We start from the raw sequence: 22,615 nt of genomic DNA, 5'->3' as shown, positions 1-22,615 counted from the left end.
AAAATTTAGCTTACATCCCCGATGGAAATAAGGTCCCTCATTGGGAACCTGAATCCCCAAATTTTTTTAATTAAAAGTTGGCTTTCGGAAAGATATTTATTTAAAATAAAGGAATATTAAAATATGAATAATATTTTAAATATATTTTTTGATATATAAAATAAATAATATTATAGATAACATAAATAATACTGTATATTTAAATTTTATATATATATATATATATATAATCAGAATGAGGGCAGGGTATGGACTTCACTCCCCATCCCGTTCCCAATCAAGTATTCATATTAATCCCGTCCCCACTTTATCCCCGCTAAGGGAGTCTCCATCCCCATCCCCACCCGGGAGGTTGGCTACTAGATAAGGATGGGAAAAAGTGCCATCCCTATCCCGGAGTTGTATAATCCAATAGAGCAACAAATTTTAAAACCAATAAGTCCTAATATCTACGGGACCCACTATTATTATATGTAACATATAAATGTATTGTGGGCTGAACTTATACTCAAAACTCATGCCCAAGTCTGAAATTTGCCGGGCTGTTGGCTAGAAACAATTAACCCTAAGCGATACCAAAGCCAATAAAATATTTTCATTATAATCAAATATTACGATCAGCCCATCTCCCATCCCCTTATCAGTTTTTTGGTATTATGTTTTTCAGATAGTGGTGGCAATTGGGCAGGATGGGTTGGTTTGGTTTGGGTTGAGTTTCAATCCAATCTGTTAATGACCCAATTATATAAAATTAAATGGGTTGGGTTCAACCTAAACCTGCTTTAACCCAATCTAATCTGCCCAAACCCATTAATCTTATATTTATGTACTTAAAATCAAAAACTAACTCCATCCTAATAAATAAGTTGGTTATAACTTAGTGGTAATAGTAATTGTTATTTATACAAGTGGTGAAGGTTTAAATCACATTACATGTGTTACTTTACACAAGCAGCAAAGCCATTTAACTATGTTCGGGCTTCGGATTTGACAAACCACTTAGGTTCAAACTGGTCAGATCAACTTGAACTATCTAATTGGATTGTCTTTGAGCTAATCACATCAAGAGTGGTTGAACCGTTTAGATCTGGACCAGTCTGGTTGGACCAAGTCCCGATTGAACCGGTTCAAACTGGTCGGACCAGACCCAAACAAATCGGATCCAGTCGAGTCGGGACCACACCCGAGGACCGCTTCAACTCGGTCTCCAAATGATCTAGGTCAACTAGCATTGTTGACCCGGGCCGGATTTGGGTCAGGTTGTATGGATACGAGTCGAACCAGACAAAGCAAGTGGGGTGGTTTAGGGTCTGGACTTCACCCGACCGCTTCGGATTTGGGTCGACCTGGATCAGCTTGTGTTAGGTCGGGCCGGGTTGTCTGAATAGTGTTTGGACCAGACGACCCAAACCGGGCAAAGCAAGTGATACCGAGCCATCCCATTTGAGGTCTTTTTCAAATTCAAGTTGATCCAGATCAGTATATGTTGGATCGGGTTAGACTGCATTGAACTGGACCGGACTTGGGTGAAATTGAATTGAATTTATGTTGGGTGAAGTGTGTTGATTCAAGATAAAACTAAATTTAGTCAACAATTAATAGAAAATTAATGCATTAATTATAAATTATTTAATTCAAATGAAGAAAATAAAAAAAGGCTAAGGAATTAATACTTACGTTTGTAATGGTTAACCCAGCGGTTATCCACAACCCAACCCATTTAAATGGATAAATTGGATAATGGGTTGATCACACAACCTGCCAAGTAAATGGACGGATTGGGCGGATTCAACAGGTTGAGTGAAAAATTGCCACCCTACTTTCAGATATTAGTTGGATCCATAGAATTCTCTCTCTCTCTCTCTCTCTGAGTCAAACATTCACATACAATTGAATTGAACTGATAAGAAAAAAGTAATATTGGCTTTGGAAAAATGGCTTTCGAAAGTAACATTTATATTTCATTCACAACAACAAATATTTCTTTACATTCAATCAAACATCTTACTATGTTATTAGTAGCGAACAGAGCCCAAGTGATCCGGACCTTGAAATAAGCTCGCAAATCCCAGTCAATCCTTTCAGAAGACAAGACTCTGCGATGCATTGCCATCTCAGAAGCTTGGATGGAGTGAGTGGAAGGTGTCAACCGAGCTACGGGCTCCACCCCAAGAGACAGAGATCTTGACAGATACAAAGAAGTGAGCACCCTATTCATCCCAACTGAAGTGCCCCAAATTAAAGTGCACTCCAGGGGAACCTTGGTTTGTCTTGGAGGCCTCTGTATATGTATGTCTTCTTGAACCAGTCAGTGATGGAGACTGGCTTGAAGAGCACTACCTCTAAAAGCTTGATTCTAGATAATGATATTTTTCTTTTGAACCAAATGCTTTACAATGGGATTCCCATTATGGCCACTATAGCATCTTTTTATTCCATTCTTAAACAAAAGATACAAAAGACCTCTTATTTATTTCTTAATTAGCTTGCCTTTTTAGGTGGGGCTATAGAATTGTTGACTGAAGTCTGAGAACCCAGTGGCAAACGTAGCCAATAAATCTGACCCAATTCAAGTTTTAAACTAGGCCTCACTTGGGCAGTCCTAACTTGGTTGGTCGGTCATTCAGTGCAATTGGAAAACACCAGATATTGAGGATGGAAACCACTAGCTACTTGTGGGCATATGAGCAGGATGCGGTACCCATACTAGGCCAGCTACAAAAAAGGTCTCAAAAGGCTACAGCTTTTCTTCTTTCTGACATGTTGGCTACTCAAATATTCAACCTATTTTAATGCTCTACAAGCATACAAATCTAGGTTTGGTCATTAGCTGTACAATTTGCTTTGGTGCCATTGCATCATGCCACTTTCTTTTTCTTTTTTGTCCTTTTAAAACAAGGAATTTATTCAAACAGAGAAATAACAAGGCCAACCTGGCCAGTACAAAACCTGTTTTTGACAAATCATTAGACAACCCACAAAGAAAAAATCAACCCCATAAACCTCTAAAAGGACAATCCCCACTAGCTAATTAAGTGAGCAAGAAACAGTCTCAAAATCCTTCAACAAATCTAGCCACTTTCTTATTTATGGGCATGATCAAGTTCATGACCATGGGTATATATCTTTTTTTTTGTTATTTTTGTCTTTAATTAACTAAATTGTATTTATTAATTCATCTTGTATAAAATATTAAAATTTATTCTAGTACTAAATTATTCAAAAAAAAATTGAAAGATGTAATAATATTGAAATGGTGAAAGAAAGGTCCCAGCTCAATGTTTATTTAAACCTTGCTCCTAATATTTCATTTTCCCTTTGAATAGAGTGGTATTTTTCACTACTGTTTGTAATTTTTTCTTTCTAATGGGCATATTGTTTGTAGAATATTTGAATAGGCCACGCCATTCCTCCACTTAGACAAAAACATACAGTCATCTAGGGGAGGAGGCTATATAATCTGATTAAGCTACATTTACTATATTATAATGCAAATCTCTGTATCAACATCCTCATCCAAATGGCACCAAAATAGCACCCCTAATGCGTTATAACATACTCATTTTATAAAGCAAATTGGTATTCTTCCTGTCTTACGTGGTTTTTAATAGCTGCTGAATTGGTGCTAAAATTGGAATCTGAAAAGGGTTCTAAATCTAACATGGCTCAAGTTCTGGAGAGGTTCATGAAAAAATTTTCAGGGATAAGTAGTAGTCTTCATGACTGTGCTCTGTAGTTACTGAAATACTAAATGGGGCATTTCTAATTTGGCCCTGCAATATGCATTGCAGAGCATTTCTTTTGGATCTAGAGAGTTATATTTTTTACCTACAGTTGTTTCATAACCTAAACCCACAGAACTAGAAAGGATTTAGTGTCATTTTGACATTTTATATCATCTTCCACCAGGAATTCTTCAGAAATTCCCATCTGACAGGAACGAACTTGTGTAAAATTGAGTCAGGTCTCAAGTGATAGAATGTTGTTTGCTCATAATTGGTTAGACAGCAGTCCTTTCGGTTTCAGTAGAGGATTGGATTTTGGAAGTGCTTCCGAAGTCCAAACCACCTCCTCATCCCAACTTCTATCCACTATCTCCCTACACGCCAAAATCCACCATCACCACCGCCCCACATCATCCCCCCACCTTTCCCACATGCTATCCTCTCAACCCCTTCTGTTCTTAGTTCTTAGTTTCTTACTACATCCCCACTCCTCTTCAAAGAAAAGTATTTTTTATCTTATCCAATGCACACCGCCCAGTAGAGATGTGACCCTTTGGACACTGTAATAGAGCCTTGAATTCATCCTTCTTCCAATATAGATTATCCCTAATCTTGGTATTGCGGAACTGACTGACACCACATGAGTTGGAAGATATGCATTCTCATTGAAAACTTTCTTCAAACACTTAATGGTGGAGTTGAGTCGGGATGAAAGTATGGGCATTTTAGACATACATAAATATAAGGGTATTTTCGTAATAACACATCGCATGAACTCCCCCACTTATATTGTTGCCCTAGCACGCAGCGAAATGACAGGTTATGGCGTGTATGCGCCATCTGCTTTCCTTTCTCTCTGGTATCTGCGTTTCATCTTCTACGGTTTGGTAGCTTAATCCTCTCTGTAAGTTTGTGCTGTTATAGATTTCTAGTTCAAGTTCTTCGATCTTGGTGGATCATCGATTGTTTTATTTATATTATCTCCTTTTGTTTAGCTTTTATTCAACTGTTATGCGCCGACGGGTCCCTTTTCTTACCCGGCAAGACGCCTCTCGATTGCCCAATGATGGAAAACCTAATTTCATGGAGTCTGGTTGCATGGATTTTCATCACGCGCCTTTTCTCATCCCCACCCTCTCCTCCTCCTCCTCCTCCTCCTCCTTCTTCTTCTTCTTCTTGATGGGAAAAGGCTCTTGATGAATGCCATTAGCTATGACCAGCGATGAATGTTAGAAGCTATGAGATCTGAGGGCTTTATCGATGTTTCGTATTTATTTATTACCACTTTTTTTCAAATGTTCTTTTTTTTTTTCTGGATGAAGAGGAAACGGAGAGAAATATAAGATGACACAGAGAGTTGCAATCATACAGATTGAATCGCTGAGTTACCTTAATATTATGTGTGTGAATCGCCCGATTTGGGTAGAGGTTGGTCCCCATGTTCAGCTTTCTGAACCCTGGTTTCAACTTGGCTTTGTCATCCACATTTCTCATCTGCGCATGTTTGATACATTCGTATGCGTTGCCCAATGATGGAAAACTTGTTATCTGGAGCGGCTTCCATTGGTTTTCATTACGAGCCTTGATGCGTTACCATCGCCACCATCATTATCATCTTCTCTTCTCTTTCTTTCTTTCTTTTCTTTAAATTGCAGAGGCTCTTAATGAAAACCAAATGCTAATGCCGTCGATGAATAGCAATAGCTATGAGATCTGAGGGCATGAATAATGCAATTGGCTTGTATCAGCTATTAGCCAATCTCTGGGTTTTCCAGTAATCACGGCGTTAGCTTGATAGATGTCCAAAGGCAAAAGACCCAACTAGGATTTAGCGGATTGAATTCGACTTACCCCCTGTTGACTTGATCCTCTTGCTTCAGATGCTGGCTCTAGATCTAATTTATCCTTGTAAACCCCCCCCCCCCTCCCCCTTCCTTTCTCTCGATTTCAGTGGTTATGAGATTGTTTCCAATGTTATTGTTTACCGTCGCACTGGTCACAGTGATATGCAGCTCTCGGAAGAGTCAAGTGGTGAAAGACTTCTGTACTGAAGACCAAGAAAACCAATTTTGTCGATGATGAGTTGCAAAATTTTAGTCCACCTCTTTGCCAAAGTGCAGATTCTCTGGAGCCCTCCCCAGTGCCCATTGAGCTTTGTATAAGGGATGATTCATTAAACAAGAGCAAACACAAACACAAAGCAGGGGAACAACCAAAGAGAAAAGTGAAAGACCACCCCTAAGACCTAAGAACTCAGAAGTACAAGCACCGAGGAACAACGCAGAAAACTAAAGAGAATTTTGGTTTTGTTTTTTTTTTTTTTGGTTATTTTGTTTTATGATTACTTTGGTTTCAGAAATTCAGTGGAATTTAAAAACTGATCAAACTAAAATTTATTATTTATATATGTTAATATATTAATTAAATTTGGTTTTAACCAAAATAACTAAAAATTGAACAAAAAGTTTTCATATCTGTAATTTTGGTATGTGTTTGGCATCGATGCTGCAGCTGCTGATGTATGGCTTGGAGCAGTGCCTTTCTTTTTTGTTTGGAATAGGTACTGTTTGGTAGTATGTTTCCTGGAGTAACAGCAACTTTTTAAATGACAAATGACAAATTTGATGTTGCTTCAAGCCATGACGTGGCTTAAAATACTGTTTTCTATGAAAAAATGGTCTTAAACATATGTTTGTTTTTTGTATCACTGTTTTTTCTTATATGGCACTAATGCTGGATCACACCAACAGTTTCAAACAGTCGCTTGGTTTTCAACCAAATAAATCAATTACTAACCCCTTTAATAATGCTATTCATGCCAGCCTCACAACAAATCACAACTGGGAATTGGGAATGAACCTTACAACACAGTTGTGTGAAAAGCTGGCAATGCCAATACACTCAAAGCTTGAGAAAAATCACTCATGAAATTTCACAAAATTGATGAATCAAATTTCAAATATAATGAAAATTCTATGGTCATGAACAAGTTTTCAGGTTCATGGAGTACAGCGTCAATATCAATCATTAATAAATCTTGGGATACCCCCTAGGCGGTTTGTGTAGCCTGTTAAAAAAAAAAAGTGTCTTTTGAAATCATGGACGTGATAGTCTTATTGGAGGATATGGTGTTATGGTCTAATGCAAACTAATAATATAGAAGGGTATCTGTGCCTAGTTTGGTGAAATCGTATATTGAAGATTTAATTAGAAAAACTGAAATAAATAATGTAAGACTGAAATTTTAAAATTGAAAACTGTAATTATAAAAACTGAAATAAGTAATTTAAGATAAATTTTTCAAATATTTAATAAAATTGAAAATTATAAAAATTAACTTATTTTATCTATTTTAAATTATTTATATGTTTTATTTTAAATGTTAAATATTAAAACAGATTTAATATGTGAAAATCTAGAGATATTATTTATATAACAATAATAAATAAATCTTTCCACAAAATTAATTGAATTTTGAAAATTATAATTATAAAAAAAATGTAATGAATAATTTAATATTTAATTTCCCTCGAAATTTTAATAAAAACTGAAATTAAAAAATAAATATATTTTATCTATTTTAAATTATTTATATTTTTATAGGTATATATATGTAAAATAAAACAATTATATGTTAAAAATAAAAGCATATTTACTATTTGAAAAAAATAGTTTATTTATATAAAAATATTAAACAAATAAATTTCTTAAAAATTTAATACAAATGGAAAATTATAATTATGAAAATTGAACTAGAGTGATAATTTCATTTCTCATGTGTTTATACATTTTTAGTAGATAATTTATTTTAAATTTAATGTTATTAATATAAGATTTATATGCATTTTCCTAGTATATCCAAGTGTTTCTATATCTTTCTCCCATATTTATAAATATCTATATCCATATCTAAACTATTTGAATCTTTTATTAAAATTCCGTTCTTATAAATTGAAATGGCTTATATTTATCAAAAAAACGTTCTCTTTCAAACTAATATAAACTGAACAAAACCTAATAAACCAAATTGAAAATTTTGCTTAATGGAACTGAGCAACTCAGTTTCATTTTAGATTTTTTTTTTTTTTTAAATTGATTTTTAGTTCCCTTTCAATTAATATAGAAAAAACTGATAATCAACCAGTATATATGATATGCATATGTTTTAACAATAAATTATAATTTATAAATATTTACTTTCAAACTCTATTCCTGCCTAATGTTGAAAGTGTGGCCATATGCATTTAAATCTCCAATGCACATCATCGTATCTGCAGTTACAATCTAGACTTCATATGATAGACTACCATACCACTTCATAGGCCGTCAATTTATCATACCTAAACAGTCGAAAAAGTAAGCATAATTATTTAATCAAAAAGTTAATTAGTTGTCCATTCGTCATTTACTATCCCTATGAAACACCAACACACTCTATTTCTAATTTCTCATGTCTATAGGAGTGAATTCTCTCATCTCTACCACCGAAACTCACTTAAAAGGCTTTTGGGTAATAGTTCCAGCGGGCAGCGGTGGTGAGTGGTGACAAAGAGAGAAAAAAAACCCCATATTTTCCATATGTTTCAGGCTTAGAACTATGGCTCTTGGGGAAACCAAAAAGGCAAGATTAAAAACACCAAGCTCTTGATATAAAAGCTTCCTCTCCTATGACTGGTTTGTGAGATCGCCCAAGCTTTCATGAGGTTTGGGACAATGCCATTACAATGCTGCAAGAGGCCACAACGCTTACTTGGTGGGATTGATTGGAGATACTAATATATACACCATTCACAAAAGAGTTCCAGTTATGCCCAAAATTAAGTTGAGAGAAGAATCAAACAAGAGAAAGCTTGGTTTTGTTGGGTTGTTCACTCTCCATTCATGTCTAATATTTGATACTATATGTTTTGCTCTATATTTTTAAACGATCTGAAAAAAATGAAATGAAACTTTTTTGTTCGTTTTAGTTTTCATTCTCTTTACATTTCTCCACTCTTAAAAATCCAAAAGCCAAGCAGCCTAATTGATACTACAGTTTTTGAACTAAATCAATCGGTTAACCGGTTGACCGGTCCGCAAGCACCCCTACTTATCCATCAGTCTCCTCTGTGCACTTTCCTCCCATCATGCTTTCATTAATAAAGAGATTCGAGTCCCTTAACCGGTCCAATATAGAGTTATCACTAAGGTTATGTTTGGTTTAGAGGAAAAAAAGTAGGTAAAGGTAGGGAAACTTTTACAAACCTTTATAGGTTTCCCTACCTTTTCCTAATTCCTACTTTTTCCTTCAAACCAAATATAGTCCAATTGACTTGGATATTTTTTTTCTTTTCTTTTTTTTTAGGGCAAGAGAGATGCTTATTTCATCAGTCCCCTCTGGGCGCTTTCCATCCATCATGTTCCTTTAATCAAGCAAGAGAGTGGACTCCCTTAACCCCAATGAATATGGGTTAATACTATGATATCACGAGGACAAGACCCCTGAACTGTCCCACAACAACATTTACGACAGAGTTGCACCCATTCCCTTCATTCCTTTCTCCTTGTCTTCTCTTACAGTTTCTTCTAGATTACCTAAATAAATAGGCAGCAACTTTACAGCTAGAAATGATGATGTTGCTTAATAATATCGAATGCACTCTCTTTAATATCAAAAGAATCAATTCTCTAACTACATTATGAAGCGGGGAAGGAAAATCTACCATATACCATGACCCTTTCATAAGAAAAAGAAATATCTCAGCATATCAAAGGCTATGGTGATGCTCAAAAAACATTAAATTACTTTCTACCCTGCATGTCTGAGGAAGAGTTACATAATAAGCAATGGTATAAAGTTTGACAATTGGTCTCATTATCTTGGCTCAAAGATCATCATCATAATCTTCAATACCCAGGAGCTCAGCCAATTTTCCACTTTCATATGCTTCAACAGTATCTGAAATCAGATTATCAATTAGGTCTGGAGTAAAGTTCTTAGAAAAACAATATCACTTTATACATGGTAGGTCAAAATGAACCAAAGGAAGAAAAAAGTCAAGAAAATTACCATCTGAGCCACCTAGATGTTTTCCGTTAATAAACACCTGGGGTACAGTACGCCTCCCTATTATCTCCTTCAAGGCATCCTGTATATCTTGGCCATCATCTGTAGAGCACATAAATTAGCTAAGTTAACATCTGAATCCATATGGTGATATGGACAACCTTTCAATTGGAGAAATAGGAATTAGCTCCATCAAGTACATTTGTAATTAGCTGAGTTAATATCTGAACCCATTTGGACAACCTTTCAATTAGAGAGATAGGAATTAGCTCGATCAAGCACACTTGTATTTCTTTCAGAACTCAGAAGAACGATATTATCAACAGCCATATAATCTCTATTGAAAGAAGGCTGGATAGATCTATGGACTCTCATCTATAGAATCCAAAATGCAATCAGCAATACTAAAATAAACTAGAAAATACATAAAATTGGATGGACAAGAATTTATCCTGTCCATTCATTTGCCATTGTTATCATACTCTGTTAGTTGTTCTCACACTCTGCTCTAGCAACTAAGTTCAACACAAGTTGTTGTAGTGTGGAGATGAATACTATTGATTTGCCAAATAAATCCAGAATGCATGTTATGCTTATTAGTTAAAACAGATGCAGCTTAAGCACTCCAAAATCCAAATGATCCTACAAGCTAGATGTGAGCAAACCTCTCTGGTCTAGTTCAACCACATAGGGGACCTGGTTCAATTCTTTGAAAACAGCTTTTGCCCGCTTACAGTACCTGCACATTACCACAACTAATGGTGAACAACAATTACAACTTTATGGCTTGGGACCATATCTCATTTAGTTAGAGCCAGTAATTGCAAAATTGGGAGAGGCATGCATATATATAACATAAGAATGATAATGTCTTCATCAGATATATTTCACCATCCATCCAAATGTTACATCTTAATAAGGAAAATTAACTATAATTTGGTACTGAATTTAATAGCAACAACCCAAAAAATAATTAGCTCAGTGAAATAATCAACAATAGTAGCAAAAAGTTAGGAGCTGAGAAACAAAAGATTTATATGACATGGAAACTATTGGGAGTTTTCAATATAGATGCAGGATAATCAATGGTAACCAGAATGTCATTTCAAATGAACAAATATGATGGAGGTACAACAAGTTAAAGAGGTGTGTAAAGACTTTGAAAGAGCTTTGACCAGGACATAAATCTCTAGAAATCCAGAATTTACTTGAACTGAAATTTGCAAGCTCAACTTGAAACTTTTGAAGGATCACCACATGAAGTCCAAGAGTGAAGTGGATTGCAGAAAAGGATAAATATTTAGGTTCTCTCTTCATTGGGAAATCTAAGATTCTGCCTTTGAACCAATGGTAGTGCAAGTCCAAAGGAGATTTAAGGGTTGCAAGTAGGAAGCAAGCAAGAAAGCTTGTTACCATCTAGGTCGTAACAGCTATACTGACTTACAGAATGTCTATGTTCTAGTTCCCATAGAAAACATGTTCTAAGATAGATGAACCCATGAGGAATTTTTAGTGGAGACAATGCAGGTAAGAAAAGAATGCATCTGAAATCCTGGGGAAAACTATTTATCAACCAAAAGAAATGGGGGCCCTGGGTGTTCGAATCTCCAGACACATGACAATGGCTCTACTTGCAAAAATTCGCTGACTAGTTCAAACAAAGAATGCTTTATGGGTAAAGATGCGCAAGGCAAAATATTTCTCAATCTGCCCTTGCTTTCATCTCTGATTGCCTACAGAAAGTCGAAAAAAAGGATGAAATCTCAGTTTCCACGAACCAGGTTCAGCCATATGACTACCGTTATCTGGCAGATTTTATAGACATTGTTGTGGATCCAAAACACAATACTCTGTAAATGCTATTAAGGGAAACCCATTTAAACAAACTCTGACTAGCTTGTCTATTCTCTTGCAGAAAATAGTATTATCACAGGCGGCGCAGCATGTACATGGATGGACCAAGTCTAAAAAAGTTGAGGGGTTACCGCATAGCCACCGACTAGTCTTTCTGCTGAAATTACATAAGTCTGGAAGAATAACTGAAGCTCTCACTTTAGCAATGGAGTTAAAATCAGCCTCTGCCACAATTATTAGGGATAATTTAAATATGATAAACCTGATGAAGTACCAGAGCAAGAAGGCTACATGGGACGTAAAACCTATCACCCATGATGCACGGGTTCTTATAAAGGAGATCGGGCAAGCTAACTTTGCTTACATTCCTAGGTCTGCAAATGAGTTAGCTCACAACTTAGATAATTTGCGGTTTATCTATCAAAGCCTAGGATCCCAATTGCATTATCGACATTACTAGGGTGAACCACCCACTCGCTCCCTAAAGGTGAAAAAAATTCCTTTCCCATCAGAAAAAGAAAATGCTGGAAATTATCAGTTTATCACAAGAGGTTGTATTTTGATCTCTAAGAAGTATTCTCAACAACTCAACTGTAGCGATCTGAATTCGAACGGGGTGAGAAATTCAAGGGCAGCCGACGGAAATTAATTCATTAGAAAGCCTTAAAATTTCTTATCAAAATGATTTCAAAAGCAAGCATTCTACAGTAAAGTGAATAACATGTTTAGATATGAGAGAGAGAGAGAGAGAGAGAGAGAGAGAGAGAGAGAGAGATTACGGGCAGTAAGACTTGGAGAAGATGACGATGGAGTGGGAAGAGATGGTTTTCTTGACGAAGGCATCAGGCGAAGACAAAGCTGCAGAGGTGTAGAGAGAAGCTACCAGCACGGATATCAAGGCAACGCCACTATTCATCATCGTCCTCCTTCCCATCTTCAAAATTTCAGATCCAAAAACAGTCTGCTCGTTCTTGTTCTATATACCTAAATAACAAAGTGAAAAGAGACATCATGTGGAAGCCACTTTATACTAACCCAAGTATCCAACGCTTGATACCAGCTCTAATCTTCTTGGGCTCGTTCGGTCGTTCCAGAATGGTCAAATCGACGTGCGAAACACCGACAGCAAACAAAACCCTGGAGCTGGTTGTTTGGGATGACTAGCGGGAGTCCGTGCGATTTACGGAAAAAACATGAAAATTTTAATAAATTTATTTATTGTTATTTAATATTAAATTAATAATCAAAATTTATTGTTAATTAACTAAAATTGATGAGGGTGATTTGGCCCGACCTCGCAGCACGGGTACACGTGGGCGTGACCTTGCTCAAACAGTGACTCAGTGCGATAATACAACTGACATGACCACAACTCGGGGGAGGGTCCCATCGAGTTGAGCTCAGCAACAAGACGGATAAACTACTCGCCAGAAGTCGTCTTGCCTGTGTCTCCTCCCTGGGGTTAAGACACTTTAGGATACCCTGAGGTTGGGGTACCCTGACCTCTCTCCATACCCGAGCTCGGGGGAGGGTCCCATCGAGTTGAGCTCAGCAACTAGACGGATAAACTACTCGCCAGAAGTCGTCTTGCCTGTGTCTCCTCCCCGGGGTTAAGACACTTCGGGATACCCTGAGGTCGGGGTACCCTGACCTCTCTCCATACCCGAGCTCCTCCCGCTGGACTTCGGACCACTCCCCGTCGGGAGCTCACCGACCCACCTCTAGACACCCCGGAGTGAAAACACTTCGGGCCAGGTAGCTCGGCATAGCTTGCCACAGGCAGCTCGCCGCCTATGGGATAGCCTGGCACAAGGTAACTCGCAAAAGGGTAGTTCGGCGCGCCGCCGAAAGATCTCCTGCCCTACCACCGTACCTGACAAATCTGGGGACAATAGCCATGCCCCTCGTCGCGCCTGCCACCTTTAGAAGGTGCCTTACACCTGACAGGCACGTACCCTGCAACGATGGCCCCGCGCGTGCCACCTCAGCCTTGCATGTAACGGCTGTGACAGACTGACAGTGGCGGTTATACCTGCCCTACCAGAAGCCAGAGGGCCTGAAGCAACGGAATTCTGTTATAAGAAGCTGATTTTCAAGGAACAAGGTATCTCCGAACCACCTGTGCAATCTGCACTCTTAGCCTTCGTTTTCCCTTTGCTTCTCGCACAGAATACTGACTTAATCATTGGAGTGTTCCCGCCGGGCAAACCCCCCGGGAGTTCTTCTTTCTTCTCGTCTCAGGTACCTCTCAGGAGCCACGTGAGTGCCAGCTAGGAGTGACCGGATCGCGCTACATCATTTGGCGTCATCTATGGGAATCGCTTCGAAAAGCCTTTCTCCAAACTTTCACATCTCTTTACTCTCCAGAAACCCAACACTCATGGCTTCCTCTAGCAACGTCGGACGAAGCACGGAAATGGATAACTCCAAGGAACAACCCCAGCTTCCTACTGTCTGCATCGGACAGTTCACCGTCCCCCTCTCGGTGGACGGAATCCCCAGCTTGAATGTGCCTCTCGTAGTGGCATATGTCATCGCGCCACTCCCTGCTACAGTCGGAGCGACGTTCATCGAACCTTCGGTCGTGCCCCCAACGGCCAGCCCAAACCAACAGGAAGACTTGATGCAGTGCATGCGGGCCATGCAAGCCCAAATGCAACTGTTCCAACAACTTCAACTTCATCAACAACATGTGCTGCACCAGGTCTCCCGGCATCAGTATCAGCAGTAGTTTCCCTAGTTACCTCAACCTCAGCTTCAGCAATCACAACTTCCCCCTCGGCACCCAGTCTCACAATGGTCTAGGTCTCGCCGACAGGAGGAGCACCCATCTCGCCAAGGAGAGGCCCCCCAGAACCCTCCAAGTAGCCAGGCCTCCACCCACGGCTGACAAGAAAGACCAGCCGCCCCGACCTCGCCACGGGCAGTTAGGTCGGGAGGACCTCAGCTCGCCAGGCCCACATCGCCTCAGCCCTCAAGGCCTAGTACTTCGTCCCTAGAAAACCGATTCAAAATCCTGGCCGCAGGTTCCAAGCAAGAGCCCTCTGTCCGAAGCCATCACCAGCGGCCCGAGCTACTTCCGGCACACACCATTCCTGACAGTACAAAAGTGAGCAGCATGAATGCCGAGCCCGCCAGGAAGCAGAGACGCCGCCGCCGAGCTCGTCGGTCTGCCACCCACGACCTACTCGAGCTCGGAGGCAAAGAAGAGGTAAGCTCGGGCAAGGTCAAGGCACCCATCCTTTCAGTTCATTCCCCCTATCTCCCGAGCTCCTGGCAGTCCCAATGCCCAAAGATTTCAAGCTCCCCCTCTTGATAAGTACGGCGGGTCGTTCGACCCAAATGATCACATAAATGTCGTCCAGTCGTAGATGCACCTAGCAAGAGAAAGTGAGTCGTGCATGTGCGTGGCCTTCTCCACCACTTTTAGAGGAGTAGCCCGCACATGGTATTGAAACCTGACGCCCGAATCAATAAGAAGTTGGGTACAGTTCGTGCAGGCTTTCACATCCCACTTTGTTACCAGTAAACGGTGCCCGCAAACTAAAGAGAACCTCCTCAACATAGTGCAGAGAGAAGGAGAATCCATCTGGGACTACGTCAAGCGGTTCAATGATGCTTGCATGCAGATACCGCGCCTGGACCCCGCCATGCGCCTTGTAGCAACTAAGAAAGGCGTGACGCACAAAGAGTTCAAATGGCACATGGTTGTCAACCAACCAGCGACCATAACTGAATTTCTTAAGCTCGCGGACAAGTTCATAGCCACCGAAGAGGAGATCAACCAAAAGGGCGAGAGCGCGCCCGAAAAGAGGAAGAGGGAAGGAGAGCATTCCAGCCAAGGGGACATCTGAAAGAAAAAGGATGCAACTCGGGGGTAAAGCCAGGTTAGTCATTTCGAGCTCTTGCAGCGGACCGAACTGATTACACCCCACTGAACACGAAGCGGGCCGAAATCCTGATGGCGATCAATGATGCTCTGTATGTGAAGTGATCACCCCGTTTGAGGGGAAATCTCAACGAGAGAAATAAGAATCTATATTGTAGCTTTCACAAAGATCACGATCATAGCACCGAAAATTGTAAACATCTCCGCGACGAGATTGAAGAACTCATCCATCGTGGATATTTAATAAACTTTGTACAAAACAACAATAATAATAAAACAGGTTGGCAAGGGAGCACAGTAAGGACGCTCCCGAGTCCAGCAGCAGGCCGGTCGAGCAGTCGTAGAGGCAGCCTCTGGAAGAGAGGTCGGTTTGGGGCACCATCCACGTCATAGTGGGAGGATCGATCGTCACAGGCTACACTTCAGCAGCAGCTCAGACGTCAGTTCACAAAGCCGCCCGAGAAGAACAGAATCCTCCAGAGCGGCCAAGGACAGAAAAGCCAATTTTCTTCACGAAAGATGATGTGCGAGGGGTCCATTACCCCCACAATGACGCACTTATGATAAAGCTGAGGATCAACGACTTCAGGGTCAGGCGCATACTCGTTGACTCGGGTAGCTTAGCAGATATCCTCTTCAAAGCTCCGTTCAAACAGCTACAATTGCAGAAAAGTAACTTGAGGCCTGCGGACACTCCTTTGGTGGGCTTCAGCGGAGAAGAAGCTCAACCCCTTGGGATGATAACAGTACTTGTGGAAGTCGACACATGGCCCTACGTAGTTAGACTCAACCACAACTTCTTGGTGGTCGCGACCCCCTCCCCGTACAATGCCATAATAGGTCGGCCGATCACCCATATCCTGCGGGCGGTGGTCTCCACCTACCATCTAGCTATGAAGTTCCCTACAGACTTCGGTGTGGGGGTAGCACGGGCCGACTAGCTCGAGTCCCGCAAGTGCTATGTTGTCGCCCGGAAGGGAAAGACCAAGGTAGCCGATGACCTCGAACTGGAGCGGCCTACGGAGCAAGGCGAAGAACGAGCCATGCCCACAGAAGAAATCGTCATAGTCCCGACCTCAGTGGCAGACCCAAATCGGACGCTTCAGATCGGTGCTTCCGTCCAGGAACCTCTACGATCCGAACTGGTAATTTTCTTACTTCAAAATTTGGATATTTTTGCATGGTCTGCGGCAAAGATGCCCGGTATAGACCCCGACCTTATAACTCACAAGCTGAATATTGATCCTGTAGTTAGGCCCGTTAGACAGAAGAAACGCAACTTAGCCCCGGAGCTGTGGAAAGCGGTCGACGAGGAGGTCGAGAAGCTCTTCGCAGCTGATTTCATAAGAGAAGTCCTTTACCCGAGCTGGGTAGCCAACCCCGTCCTGGTAAAGAAAGCCAACGGCAAGTGGTGCATGTGTGTCAACTACACCAACCTAAACCGGGCTTGCCCAAAAGACTGCTTCCCGCTCCCTAGAATTGATCGCTTGGTGGACGCAACCTCAGGGCACGAGTTGCTAAGTTTCTTGGATGCCTATTCGGGCTATAACCAAATCAAGATGGACCCAGCGGACGAAGAAAAAGACTGCCTTCATCATGGAGTTGGGTCTGTACTGTTACAAGGTTATGCCCTTCGAGTTGAAAAACGCAGTGGCAACCTTTCAAAGGCTTGTAAATAAATTGTTTGCGCCGTTAATCGGCAGAAAAGTAGAATGCTATGTAGACGACATGGTCGTCAAAACCCAATTCTCACATGAGTTAATACAAGATTTGCATTCTGTTTTTGAAATTCTGTGTAAGTTTAATATGAGACTGAACCCAAACAAGTGTGTCTTCGGTGTGACCTCGGGCAAGTTCCTACGATACATCGTCAACCGACGCGGCATTGAGGCCAACCCGGACAAAGTTAAGGCCATTTTAAATAGGAGACCACCCCAGAAGTTGAAGGAGGTTCAGAGGTTGAATGGCCGCGTAGCCGCCCTGAGCCGCTTCATGTCCAAATCGGCGGACCGTTGTTCAAGGGATAGGATATCCATCACATGGACGCCCAAAGATTGCAGAATAAGGGGGCGAATTTCAAAAATTTTTCTCTCCCTTCAACTGAGAATCAAATTCCCTATTTAAAAAATCATATTTTTAAGGATCATTCTTGAACCACAAACTGAACCAGATCTAAACCAAAAAGGATTAGGGAGGGATAATACCTGATACAGAGAAATAATATCTCCCAATGGAGGTGTTCACGCCCAAGGAATGATCCAAAATCTGCTCCCACTGAAGATGGCGCAGTGCAGGGTGGAGCAGAATCAACAGCGTTCTTCCAAAAGAACTTGACCCTTCGCAAGAATCAACTGGATGGCTTGTGAATACAACTCCAACCATTCTTTTCTCCAAAAGATTGGTATCAAGATCAAATCTTGATTTCTCCCAAGAACTGGAGATCGAACTGCTGGAGGCGACAACTGTAGGAAGGAGGCGGCAAGAGAGTTTTTGTAGGGTGCAGAGTAATATCAGCTCTGAAGACAAGGCTCTATGGATTGCATTGCATGTCTAAAAGTTGTCGCCCCCTCTTCCTTTTATAGACTTAAAGGGATCAGCTCCTAATCCCATTAGGAGTTACTAACCCAAATCATATTTGGATTAAAAGTCCCTTTAAGTGATAAGGGATAACCCTTATCTTATCTGTAGATTAGACCAGCCATCTCCTAATCTAATTAGGAGGTTTCCAGATCTAACCGGGAATTAAAATCTTCTTGCAAACATTTCGAAACTATATATATACTTTTATATCTCATATAAAATATATTTTGCAAAACAAATCTCAACGATTGAAATCGGTTGCCGGCAGTCTTGGTTTCCATTAGTGAGAGTGCATCCCCGATCATTACCTTTGTCCGACAAAGGGGTTGATCCTGTCACTATGATTACCCACTCAGATGAATTCTCAAACTGTCCCAACATACCCATGTTTTGACCCCCGCTAAGGATCTCACTGAATGGCATAACAAAGACAGCCCAATCCGACACCTAATGCAGTATCATAATGGAGTATAGGGGTCGGGTGTAACTTTCCAGTTTTGCCCATCAATCTCTAAGGTGCAGGACGTCTACCATAAGTGGTTCAGCTCAAATATTAAATTAATCCTACATTGTATGTGCCTAGGGTCTCACCCTGGCAACTGAGATAGGCCACCCCAACCGACTTGGTGACACCACAGTGTCAGCCTTTTCAGGATAGTTCTCCCCAGACCGACCCACTAGCTGTGAACATTCTAAACTAACACGAGTCTCGTTATGTGTCCAGTTTAAGGGTATTACACAGAAACATACCAAGGGAACATGAATCAAATATGCACTTTTATTCATTTACAATAAACTCAAAAAGTAAATCATCTTGATTGAAGCTAAGGGCATACAAGACTATCTAACAGTTGTCTTCCGTTCTTTAAGATAATCAAGAGAAAAGGGTTCGAATGGACCCAAGACTGTTAGCTCGCGTTTGACGAGTTCAAGAAATACCTCGCTAGAGTGTCGATCTTAACCCAGCCCGAAGAGGGCGATATTTTAGAACTGTACCTCTCGGAAAGTGACAAAGTGGTCAGTTTGGTACTAATAAAAGAAGTAGATCAGGTCCAACAACCCATCTATTATGTTAGTAAAGTATTGCAGAGAGCAGAAACGAGATACCCAGAGATAGAAAAGCTAGCGTACGCACTGGTAATTGCTGCTCGAAAACTCTGCCCATACTTCCAGGCTCACACTGTTATCATTTTCACCGACAAACCTCTGAGGCAAGTCCTACTTAAGCCCGAGGTCTCTGGTCGATTGACGAAGTGGGCCGTTGAGCTCAGCGAGTATGACCTCCAGTATAAGCAGTGAACTGCCATTAAGGCCCAAACCTTAGCAAATTTCATTGCCAAGTGCACATCCAGCTCCAAAGTCCCCAGGCTGGTTGAGCACGAGGCCCCCTGCTCGGGTGATCCCGAAGCTCCCAGGCTGATCGAGTCCGAGCACCGTGAGGTAGCAGCCAGTGTGGCATCTCTCCTAGTTCGGCCAAATGCAAGCTGGGATGAAGAGCCCTAGATCCTTCACGTAGATGGCTCCTCGAACCAACAGGGCAGTGGAGCCGGAATAGTTCTGCACGGCCCAAGTGGCATGAAATTGGAGTACGCGCTGCACTTCAAGTTTGCGGCATCTAACGATGAAGTAAAAGCCAAGCACATCGTTATCTGCAGCGACTCCCAGCTCATGGTCAACCAAGTCATGGGCGAGTATGAAGCTCACGAGCCAACCATGATTGCCTACTTGACCAAAGTTAGAGCGGCCCTGCTCAACTTCCAGTCTCCCTTCATCAGGCAAATCCCAAGGTCAAAGAACGTTGAGGCCGACGCCCTGTCCAGACTAGTCAGCGCCAGCGACATCACCATGAGAACCGTGTACATAGAGAACTTGCCCTAGCCTAGCATTCTCGGGGGGGGCAGAGGAGGTCGCTCCTGTCATTCAAGCAGAGCCGAGCTGGATTGACCCACTCGCGAGCTTCCTGCCATACGGGACCCTCCCTGCAGATCGCAATGTAGCGAGAAGGGTGCAGCACCAGACAACCAAATACGTCATGATAGACGAACGGTTGTACAAGATATCCTACACACTCCCCTATCTGCATTGCTTGCGGCCTACTGAAGCCGAGCTCGTACTCCGCGACACTCATGAGGGGTTGTGCGACGGGCACGGGGGCAGGGCCCTTGCCCAGAAAGCACTTTGACAGGGGTATTATTAGCCAAAAATGAAGGCAAATCATATTGAGCTCGTTAGAAAATGTGACAAATGCCAGAGACATGCCAATATTCACCACCAACCCGCTGTCGACCTCAAGTATCTCACCAGCCCGTGGCCCTTTGCACAGTAGGGCATCGATCTACTCGGGCCATTCCCGCCAGCAACGGGTGGGAGGAAGTTTTTAGTAGTAGCAGTGGACTACTTCACCAAGTGGGTAGAGGTTGAACCCCTTGTAACGATCACAGCCCGAAATGTCCAAAACTTCTTTTGGAAGAACATCGTGTGCTGCTTCGGATTACCTCAGGTATTGATTTCTGACAACAGCAAGCAGTTCGAGGATATCAAATTCCAAGACTGGTGCCAGGACATGGGAATCCGACAGAATTTTACTTCAGTAGCACACCCTCAAGCAAATGGTCAGGCAGAAGTCACGAATAGAGCCATCCTCCGTGGACTAAAAGCACGACTGGACCGAGCTAAAGGATTATGGGCAGATGAACTACCCAGAGTTCTATGGGCCTACCGGACCATGGAGAAGACCACCGTGGGAGAAACACCCTTGAATCTCACCTACGGCACCGAAGTAGTGATTCCCACAGAGATCGAAGTTCCTAGGCTATGATTAGAAGCATACAGTGATCAGACAAACGAAAATGAGCTACGTACCAACCTCGATCTACTCGAAGAAGTAAGGGACCTCGCGTACATCAGGATAGCAGCCTACCAGTAGAGAGTAGCTCGGTACTATAACGCCAAGGTCAAGAAGCAGAATCTCCGCGTTGGCGACCTGGTCCTTCGTAAAGTCATGGTACCTGAGCCCGGCGCTAGCAAGCTCAGGTCCAATTGGGAAGGCCCTTACTGAGTGAAATAAGTGCTCGAGAAGGAACATACGAGCTTGAGACCCTCGAAGGGAAACAAGTACCTCAGACATGGAATATTGTCAACCTAAGACAATACTATCTGTAAGAAGTGATTAGGCCTCGAGCCACTCCTAAAAGCCTAAGGGCCAAAATATCGAGCTAATATGACCTCGGCACCATAGGACCAGGTCGCCTCTATGGCATGGGCAGACCCTTAGAGTGGGCCACGAGCCAGTCCTCCAGCCTAAGGGCTGAAACGCCGAGCTAATGAAGAAGCCCCGACAGCATACAAAACTAAGTTGCCCCATCAGCATGAACTAAGTACTTGCAGCGCTTGAGCCGTAGGCGGCTCAGGCACGAACCTTACAACAAATAGCCCGCCCTGGCATGCGAAGAGTTGAACCCATAAGGACAACTGACGGCAAACTACCTCGGGTGCATACAGGCCGGGCATGCGCCCTACTATGTCCCTCACCTCGGCATACACAAGGCTACCCCTACTAAACAGTTCAGGGCCACGATGGCCGTTAAGGAACACCCATTTCGGAAGTTCAATTCGATAAGTTAACAGCCTGGGGTGAATGACCACTCAGACAAAATAAAATGCACAAACTTTTGGCAAAAAGAAAGAAAAAATATCTTCATTACAGAAGGTTCAGTACATAAATTCCGTTGAGAATGTCTTAACTACAAGAAAGAAAAGGGGAGAAGATTCAGTTTACAAATACAAAAGAGCAAACTACTTCGGGAGCTCGTCCAGAGACCTCCTCGGGGGCAGTAATTGGACCAGCATCCTCTGCTTCATCTTTGGCGCCCTCATCTTTGGAATCGTGGTCACCTTTTGACTGATGCACGATGTCGTCAGTGATCCACGAAGTAGTGATGGCGCTCGTATCCAGATCGGGGTAGAGGTGTCAGATTAACCACCGACTGAGCTTGAAGCCCTTACGGTAGGCCTCCGTCATCACGTCGTTAAACCTTGAAGAATTGACGTAGTCGATGACAGCCTAAGTCTTGGCCTCCTTGAGAGCACCCTCGAAGATCGCAGTATTCTCTCTTATATCTTCCTGGAGGTACCCCACTTCGTGCTCTAGCTTCCCCTTTGCCTCCTTGAGGACTTGCACCTCGAGCTTCAGGGCATCCCGCTCAGCCTTGAGGCTGTTCACCTCGAGCCCTAAGGCCTCCTGACCGACCTTGAGCCCGCTCACCTCGGCCCTCAGCTTATCTTTGTCTCGGGCCAACTCCCCCTTCTCTGCCATTAACACTTCGATGAAACTCTTCTAAGCCGAGGCGTCACTCTCCAGGCGGTGGACCTGACAGCAAGCTGCCCTCAACTCAGTATGGGCTATGCGGGATGACTTCTCAGCCTCCAGAGCTCGCCTCAGGTGCCGGTCTGATTGAAGGGTCAAGGCGTGAATGGCGGAGTTCACTTGCAAAAGGGAAACCAGTCAAGAGGGAAACCGAG

At 42.2% G+C, this 22,615-nt stretch overlaps 1 protein-coding gene and 1 long non-coding RNA gene across 2 annotated transcripts; one reads left to right on the top strand and one right to left on the bottom strand.

Moving 5' to 3' along the window:
- The first annotated feature begins 4,493 nt into the window (after positions 1–4,493).
- Positions 4,494–6,189, top strand: LOC148851591 (uncharacterized). The gene is made up of 2 exons (XR_016099820.1): positions 4,494–4,629; positions 5,728–6,189. It is a non-coding gene; the product is annotated as an uncharacterized LOC148851591 (long non-coding RNA).
- A 3,152-nt stretch (positions 6,190–9,341) lies between these two features.
- Positions 9,342–12,812, bottom strand: LOC148851590 (Glutaredoxin family protein). The gene is made up of 4 exons (XM_088943858.1): positions 12,405–12,812; positions 10,437–10,510; positions 9,775–9,873; positions 9,342–9,663 (listed from the first exon to the last, which is right to left on the bottom strand). Exons 1-4 carry the CDS (start codon positions 12,557–12,559, stop codon positions 9,590–9,592), a joined length of 402 nt encoding a protein of 133 aa, XP_088799984.1. The 5' UTR covers positions 12,560–12,812; the 3' UTR covers positions 9,342–9,589.
- Between the last annotated feature and the right edge of the window lie 9,803 nt (positions 12,813–22,615).

Source organism: Nelumbo lutea, chromosome 5 (genome assembly GCF_056320005.1).
Source record: "Nelumbo lutea isolate HS-2025 chromosome 5, American lotus-T2T, whole genome shotgun sequence".
In the NCBI taxonomy this organism is placed as follows: Eukaryota; Viridiplantae; Streptophyta; class Magnoliopsida; order Proteales; family Nelumbonaceae; genus Nelumbo; species Nelumbo lutea.
Note: the sequence above shows the minus strand (reverse complement) of the source record. Positions and strands in the feature narration are given on the sequence as shown.

Coding starts and splice junctions, on each gene's coding strand:
- LOC148851590 (XM_088943858.1), bottom strand. CDS start 12,559: ATGGGAAGGAGGACGATGATGAATAGTGGCGTTGCCTTGATATCCGTG. Junction 10,511..12,404: donor TTCTCCAAGTCTTACTGCCC/GTAATCTCTCTC, acceptor GGTAATGTGCAG/GTACTGTAAGCGGGCAAAAG. Junction 9,664..9,774: donor ACATCTAGGTGGCTCAGATG/GTAATTTTCTTG, acceptor ATCTGATTTCAG/ATACTGTTGAAGCATATGAA.